The 8,752-nt window shown below is 35.4% G+C and overlaps 1 protein-coding gene across 1 annotated transcript; it reads right to left on the reverse strand.

Moving 5' to 3' along the window:
• Positions 1–3,435: 3,435 nt before the first annotated feature.
• On the reverse strand, positions 3,436–7,916 carry LOC114166007 (BAG family molecular chaperone regulator 6). Its single transcript, XM_028050664.1, has 3 exons — positions 7,703–7,916; positions 5,448–7,428; positions 3,436–5,002 (listed from the first exon to the last, which is right to left on the reverse strand). The coding sequence occupies exons 2-3, from the start codon at positions 7,350–7,352 to the stop codon at positions 3,659–3,661; spliced, it is 3,249 nt and encodes a 1,082-aa protein (XP_027906465.1). The 5' UTR covers positions 7,353–7,428; positions 7,703–7,916; the 3' UTR covers positions 3,436–3,658.
• Positions 7,917–8,752: the final 836 nt, after the last annotated feature.

Raw genomic sequence — 8,752 nt, forward strand, 5'->3', positions numbered from 1 at the left:
AAACATAATTAGATAACTCTCTAAAAATGGGTACTAAACACTTCAATGCCATCAAAGCACTTACGGTTACAAATTAAACATGTTACGATCAAGAGGGAAGACTTAACCCTAATGGAAAACAACAAATTAAACATGTTACAATCAAGAGGGAAGACTTAACCCTAATGGAAAACAAGAAAAAAATAAATTGTTTACATTACAACAAAATTACTTATACAAATTAATCTAATTTGGTTCCAATGTCTCTAACCTCTCTTCTGCAAGTGATCTTACAGGATAAAGATCTATTGCACAGTGATCTTACTTTAGCTTTAAATCATGGTAAATAATCGATTCTGGTTTGCATTCATGAAGATAGTTCATGCCCCTGCTAGCAACAAATTATCAAGATAACTTGCATAAACAATCTAGTAGAATTTCCAATAAACTTGTAATCAATTAGTACATTGTAAACTTAGAAAGCTAAGAAAATGACTTTAGGATCCTTTTAAATAATCAATAGGCCGAAAGGTGTATATAAAATATATTGGGGTAACCAGAATCCAATTTATTGGTACCAAAAGTAAGAAACTTGAATTCTGATGCTGAAATTGTGGTTGTGTACAGTGAAGTCCAAAAAGTCAATCATTGTTTCAGTTTAAATAAAGTGCTGTAGAGATAAACGAATATGTTATATTGAACAAGTATTCCTGATAATAAGAATTAAAGTCAATCACTTACTATTGTCCAAAAGGTATAGAAGAGTCATGATGGAAAACATTATCATAACTAAGCCACTGAATTTATGAGTGAAAATGTTACATTCACAATATATTATTTTCACAGTCAGATATAAGGTTGTAGGAATAAAACATTAAAAATAGTATCATTGATGTAATGATAATTGAGGATAATGTTAAAAGGAAATAAATAAAGATATTGACAAAATAAGGAAAAGAATAATATGTATAAGTACCTGTGTACAATATCCATCAGTACAAGAACACTTAGTTCATGGGATTTGTCTATCAAAAATTTGTGACATGGTACCTGCACGAAGCAAAACACTACTAGTACAATCATACCATCAAAACTAAATTGCTTGATGGCTGTTATTTTGTGGCAGCACGTGTAAGTTTAATACATTATGGTATTATAAAGAAGAGATCCAAGTAGTAAACAGAGTCAAAATGATCATTATTAGAAGAGCATTATTAAAATCTACAATGAGTAAATCAACATTATAACATAGCATCACTACTTCAAAAGTTGATAAGCTCCTGGTTCAAAAACACCAGCACCCAAATCCTTGTTCAAGAAATAAGTACAAAATGATAATAGTTCACATAATAGAACATTTCATCTAATTATATAAATTGTACTCTAGTTTCACCTGTGAAGCCAACAAATTTTAAGAAGGATGACACTTCAATTGCAACCTGAACATAAGGAAAAAAAGAGGTTAAGCTTCCATTATAGAAAATAGTACAAGCTATAAACAAAACAAAAAGTGTCATGGAAAAATAGTTGCATATCACTGGGAAAAAATATGTACTAGCTTAGTTCAGAGTTGTGCATGGAACATAAGTTCAGAGCCTTTAAATGTGATGGCTTTTGCCTTTTAAAGCTTAGTGTTTTTATTGTGTTATTTGTTAGCACTCAGTGGCATACCACTACAATCTAAGGCTTCACATCAAGGTCTTGTAGCTCAATCTTATGGAGTAGCTACTCCTCTAAGGCCCTCACATCAAGAATCTGTTACATGAAAAAGAACAGCCCCAGGCTCATCAAAGTTATGCGTTAAAGTGTAATGTTACACAAGAAGAAAAAAATTGCCATAATTGATGCATTTAATTCAAATATTCAAGAATAAAGTTTTGATTACTGTTTTCTAGTTTCAACATTTAATAAGAGATTTTCACACCTGGCCTTCAGTGTCTGGCAATCCAAGGACATCTCCTTGGCCAAAGTATCTTAAAATATTTAGCATTTTGTATTCAATCCAAGGACATTTAATAGGAAACTTAAAATATCTTATTCATTACGTATTGATATTTAAGAATATTTTTCATTTGACTAAGCCTTTTACGTTAAAAGATTTCAATTCTTTAAACTAAAAATTCATACTTTTACCTTAAAAATTTCACCGGTTGAGGCATTTAAGCATATATAAAAAAACTTCCTCCAAATTCGTACTATTTAGATTGATATTTCCAAGTTAAAAAAATAAATAAAAAACTTGTGTTACTTTAAAATGTATAATGTTCATATCATATAAACTTACAATATTTGATAAGCTGCTCTTGTGCTATATTTTCTAAACGTTGTTTGATTGATTTATTGTCCATACTCGGGATAAAATTATGTTGATTAAGAAACTCAAGCTCAGCTGAGACTTCAGATCCTTCTGCCTACGAGAACATAAAAAGAAACAAAATCAGAACTTTAAACTATCTTACATAATATTTCCTTGCATTTTAAAAAAAAATGTCACTCTGCAAACATGTAGAATATTGCATTGTGAAGACACGTTTGTACATTTCTTTCCAGCTTAGCTATGTATAGAAGTTTCCTCCTGTGAACCTTGAGCCTAGTATACAAAAAGTTTCACTGTTATGAATAATTTCAAGCTACGAATCTGTATTATTTGGTCACTTTGGTGAGAAACATTCTAAAGGAAGTTGAGATGAGAGCCTGTAATTGTGAGGTTTAATATGAGTTCAGAGAAAAAAAAACATTAATCATCTAAATCAACAAAACTATAACTCATCTAAATCATATAAATTAAGAACTAATAATCCATTTTACCACAACAATTATCAAAACTAAAACAAAGGTAGAAAACACATACTCAAAGTAGTCGCTGACCTCCAAAGCAACCACGAAGCTCCGAAGCAACCGCAAACGTAAAGCAATCACTAACCACCGAAGCAGCCACCGTGAATCCACGACACAAACACCACAGGTATTGAACCCCCAAAACGCACCACATATATAGAAGAAAACACACCTGAAAACAAACATGTCGCAGTAAATTAGACAAATAAGAGATTTTTTATGTGAGAAATTGTGAAATCTAAAAGGAGGAAAGAAATTCTTTACCAATTCGAAGTTGTGATTCAGCGAAGAGTGAAATTATTTTTCTATGATTCAGAGGTGAAGCTATTAGGTTTAGATATGAAGAGAGGGAAAGTGAAATGAATGATAAATAAAAAAGAGTAAAAATGAAAATTATATGAAAAATAGAATAAAGAGAAAGTGAAAACGTGGTAATGAGAAAATTTATTCATTAAATAACCATGGACACTTGTCGGGGGTTTGTAAAACCCCCCTTTACGTGTTTCTCTTATCGAGGGTTATTCTAACCTCCAGAAAAAAACCCCTACAAAATTTAACTTTCTTTATAGTGTATTAAAGTAATAAAGAAGTATGATAGAAGTATGATAATCAGAGTAAACATAAAAAGCTTGGATACTGCTAAAATTCACTGCAATATCCAACCACTGAAATTTTAGAAGCAAGATTTATTCGCTGAAAACAAAACAACTAAACCTCGTATTTTCATAGCACACAAGTACAGGTGTTACAGTTTTTACAATGAAACATAGCTCATGCCACACCCCTCAACTACAGTGCATGCATACACTTCTGGAAATTCAAAAGAAGCATTACATCAAATTCATGGATTCATGCCAGAAATTTTCGAACTTGCTTGTCTGTAACGTTTTTTTGTCTTCATTCTCTTGCTTCTGCTCTTGGCTAATCTCTTCTCCAACTCCTTCACTCTCCCAGTTAAATCTGATATCACATTCAACTGTTCATTACCAGCCTCAAGCAACTTCTTCATCATCTCTCTTAGCTTCTCATTTTCCTCCACTAACTTCCACTCACCCTTTAACCCTCCATCATGGTCAGCTTGTGATGCAGATGATGCAGCAGAGGGTTCTGTTTTCTCTTCAGCCAAAGCTTCACACACTATCACTTCACCATCCTTCTGTGTCTCCTTCACTGCAATCTTTCCTTCTGGTTCCTCTTCCTTCTGTGTGTCATTCATAGGCACAGACTCCATTGGCTCGGCTGAGATGTTGTTTACATCTTCATTTCCTTGTTCATGATCATTGACATTTGTTGTCAAAGGTGGCAACTCAATTTCATCTTTTTGATCTTCCAGTGGCTGCTGCTGTTGCTCTGATTGAGTTTCCTTTGAAGTCTCATCTGTGGAAGAACTTGTTTTCTCTTCTGCATTACATTCCCCTTCTTGTGCTAGTAGAACCTCTTTAGGCTTTGCTTCATCATGCTTCTCTATTTCAGATTCTTCTTCTTTCTCATCAAGGATTCCCACTGGCAGCTCCTCAATAAATTCCTCATTTGTTTCTTCTCTAGAAATATTCATTTCACTGTCCCTTTCATCCTCATCAAGTAGTCCCACTGGATGTTCCATCATTGCATGGTTCTCTGAATCTAGTCCATCTCCTGCAGAATCATTCACCATGGCTGATACACTTCCAGAACCACTATTATCGTGTTCTTCCTTCTCAATACTAGCATCATTGCTATCTTCGTCAAGAACGCCCATTGGCAATTCTTTCTCAATAGTCATATCCAATTCATCAACCTCAATGGGAATGTCTTTAGATTCTGCTTTGTCTTCGGGTTCCACAGCCATTTTGGCAGTCTCAGAAACATCACTTGTAGAGTTCAATGTATCAGCTGTAACGACTTGAATAGTATCCTCACTACCCGAACCATTTGGAAGAATAACAGACTCTGTACCCTCGTTTGGTACAGGATCAACTGGTGACTGAGATACATTTCCACCATCACTGTTGGCTTCGGATGAATCTCCTGGCAAATGTTCTTCATTCTGCATGTTCGTTGGAGTCACTTCAACGTCTTTCTGAAGTTGAATATCCTGCATCTGCTGCTGAGGTTTATTAGCCATTAAAGAATCAAGCCTTTCTTGCAAGATTGTGAGCTCTCTAGCCAAGGATTTTCTGATCTCCCTGAAACTTGGATGCAAACCCTGATATATATGTTGAAAAATATGTAAGCATAACATAGAACAAGGAAATAAAACTATGCTAAACATCATAAATTATATAAACATCTATAGCTCAGGCAAACCACAACCAACACTCAAATGTGCAGATCAAAATATCTTCGCTCACACTATAACAGGTAATTAGGCATGCGAAATTCATTATCACATTCATCAACGAAGAAACTTCAGAATAATATAGAATTAAGGTATTTATATCCCAACCAAGATTAGCAAATACCAAAACTACACTACTGGAGCCACAAATCTCAATGAAATTAAGATTAGGTAACAGATACGAAGGGAGAAGGTTTAACTCCAAAGTGTGAAATCAAAACAAGTACCATGTAATGCTTAGTGTCAATAATCAAAGAATGTAAAATATTCATTAGTGAATCTTCGTAAGCAAAATAGGGTAAACGACATGTACCTGTATAGTATCCAACTTCAGCAGGAGCCTCATTATGTTCTCTCCAATTGCAATTTTTTGCTTCTCATCATTTTGAAGATCAGAAGATCTCTCAAAAGCTTGAACACGGTCTTGGACATTAGTCACCTCCTTTCTGACTTCATCTATTTGCTTCAGTTTCTTCAATGGTTCCCATTTTCTAACTTGATAACCGCGATATGCAGCTTGTATCAGAACAGCAGCATCTGCATCTGACAGGATCCTTCCCTCTTTACTACCAACATCAGTTGGTGTGCTTGAATCCTTCACTTCCCTTAGTTGAGTAGTTTCCTCCATATTTTCTGCTCCTTTCCCTGCCTCTTTATCTTCAATCTTGCATTCATCACCATCTGTGAATGTATCTCTTGTCCCTTTCGAACCTTCACTGGGAATGTTTACATTTAGCTCGCTCTGACATTCTTCTGTCTTGTCAACACCCTTGTTTTCATTAGTTTTACATTCAAACTCCTCCTGTATGGTTTTCTCCTTTGGTTCAACTTTCTCAATGATCTTTGGAGCATTCTGATGATTCAAATTTGGCTGAGTCTTCTCACTTGTGCCAGACACAGGAGTCTTCAATGATTCACCAGATGTAACTTGGGACTTTCCTTTTGAGGAAGGTGGACTTAGGGACCTCGATCTCGAACTCCCATTGCCATTTTTCTTCCTTGGTAGTGGATCAACTCTCAGACAAACAGGAGGTAACTTTGATGCTTTTGGTAAAGATGCAGATTGTCTCTTTTTGTCATCAGCAGAGGAATCCTTTTTTGTCACATTCTCTTCCATTTGATCTAGAGAAACATCTTTTCCTATCTGCTTCACAGGTATGCTTCTGGCATTAGTCACTTTCTCTGCAACATCTGAAGCATTTGTATCTGTGCGTGCAGCTTGATCTGATCTGGTTCCGTTCATACCACCTTCATCAACATGAGACTTCACTGGGACAGATTTGACTGCATGAGGCACCTCCTCAACGATTTTTGGTGAAGAATTGTTGTTCTCCTGGTTGTTAGTCTCTCCACTCTCCTCCAGCTTATTGTAATAAGGCAACCAGAAGATAGGGAACGGGAATTCTGACCTCTTCGGTTCGCTTTGACGTTTCTGGCCCATTTCTCCATTTTCAGATTCCCCTCTGTTGTTCCCAGAATCCTGTTTCTGGTTTCTTATTCCATTTCCATCATGAATCATGCTAGGGACACCCTTTACATCAAAGGGTAACCATCCATTCCATACTCTAGGCTCTTGTGCTGGCTGTGCAACAGCATTAGCATTCTCAATACGAGAAGGCTTGTTTTGTTCACCAACCTCCATTGTATCAGGATTATTCATCTGTTTGTTACTTGTGTGCTCCTGTGGAATCCAAACAAAGGGGTACGGATAGTTCTTGAGCTGAATAGGAACCAAAGAATCATTGACTTTCCTTCCAACATCAGGTTCATGTTCTTCAATCTTCACACTTCTACCCTCCTTTTGGTTGCATGAATGATTAGGACAACCACAACAATGATGGTCACGGGGCATGTATTTGTCATATTCATACCTAGGAAGCTCCATAGTTTGAGGTGGTTGTGGAGAATAAGGAACAAAGTAAGGGTCGGTGTACGCAGGACAACCACCAGAATAATACATAGGAGAAGGAGCATGAGGATATGAAGGCATGTAACCATAATTACAAGGGAAGTTGTTGTGGCCACAGCAGAAATGTGGGGGCATAGGGCGCCCATAATTTCCAGCATAGGGCCAACGTGGGTCATAAGAAAGGTGTGGTTTGGATGGATCAAACTTCATTTGAGGGGGAAGAGCCTCAATGCCAGGATGATAATGATGAGGGAGTGGCATTTGGTTTCTCTGGTATGGGTATGAGTCCATACTTCTGATTGGAATCATGTTTCGTAAAGCTACCAGACAGAACAAAGATTCTTATGGGTAAGTGTCTGTCCTTGGTAACTCTAAAGCGCAAACTCTGCATTTCACAATCCAGTACAGGATTAATACCAGGTTTCGTTTGTATACTTAAGGAAAAAGTTATCAGGAGAATAAATGCCAACAAAGAAAACCAGAAAATCACACAACTACAACATGGCATTCCTAGAAAAAATCTTTTAACTCAACAACTTTTGATTTGATCATCAACTAAAATCTATCAACAAAGTTACCACACCCACATGAACATAGTATGAACATGTTGAAAGTCGTGATATCCACAAAGTATATAGAAGAGACAAGGAATGACTTACACTAAATTTCCTGGGAAAACAAAACAAGAAAAGAGGTAATAAAGTTGCAGCCAAACGGTTCCGCACGATCCAAGTGAGAGATATCAGTACAAATTCGAGCCACCAACCCTGAAGCGGAAAATGATTCTTTTTGTTCTGAGTGCGTGTGTTGCGATTACTGTTATTGTTGTGTTACCGTGAGAATGTTAATTCATGGGAATGTGCCAGAGAAAGTGTTGGTCTTATAGGACACTCGTGTCTAGAATAGATGTGTTTAGACTGAGAATTCTGTCTTCGAGATGTTTCGCGCGTTGTCTATTGCGAACTACAATCTTCTCTAGATTTTTCGTAACGGTTAATGTATGACCCACATATTCTAGCCACGTGTAAATGCAATTATTAGCTGCCACGCTTCTATCTCTCAGAACCTTCGGGGACTTTTTGGATATTTTACAATAATATCATTCACTATTTTTTTTTTATAAACAAAACGACATTTATATGTTAAGAAACTGTGTTGCACAAAAATAACGGTCAAATATCAAATTAAATAGAAATAAGAAAATTAAATAATATTAAAAAAATTATAAATACTAGTGAAAACACATGCGGCTGCCGCGCATGTGTATTCGCTTTTTTTATGTATTTATATGTATAATATTATGAATAATTTATGACAATTTATGATGGATATATGTAGATTGGTTGAAAAAGAAAGCAGTAAATTACTAATTTGTAAGATTGTGTATCAAATAATATTTAATACATTTGATCAAAATTTTGGGTTAATGAGCTATATGTGATAAAGTCAATGGTAGTTTTCCATAAATATACCAGAAACTGACGTTTAGAAAGGGAATTTGTAACTTATTTCTATTATATTATTTTCTATTATACATAGATTGCTTGTTGTTAAGAATAATTGATGACAATTTAACTATTGATGAACGTGCGTATTACTTGGTCATGCTTTATTGTCATTACGTCCTGGAAACCTTTGTGGGGCAAAACCATAACCTAATATTTAAAAAATAAGATAAATTATATTTGAATCAAATATATACTTTATAG

The sequence above is a fragment of the Vigna unguiculata genome, chromosome 10 (genome assembly GCF_004118075.2).
Source record: "Vigna unguiculata cultivar IT97K-499-35 chromosome 10, ASM411807v1, whole genome shotgun sequence".
NCBI lineage: Eukaryota > Viridiplantae > Streptophyta > Magnoliopsida > Fabales > Fabaceae > Vigna > Vigna unguiculata.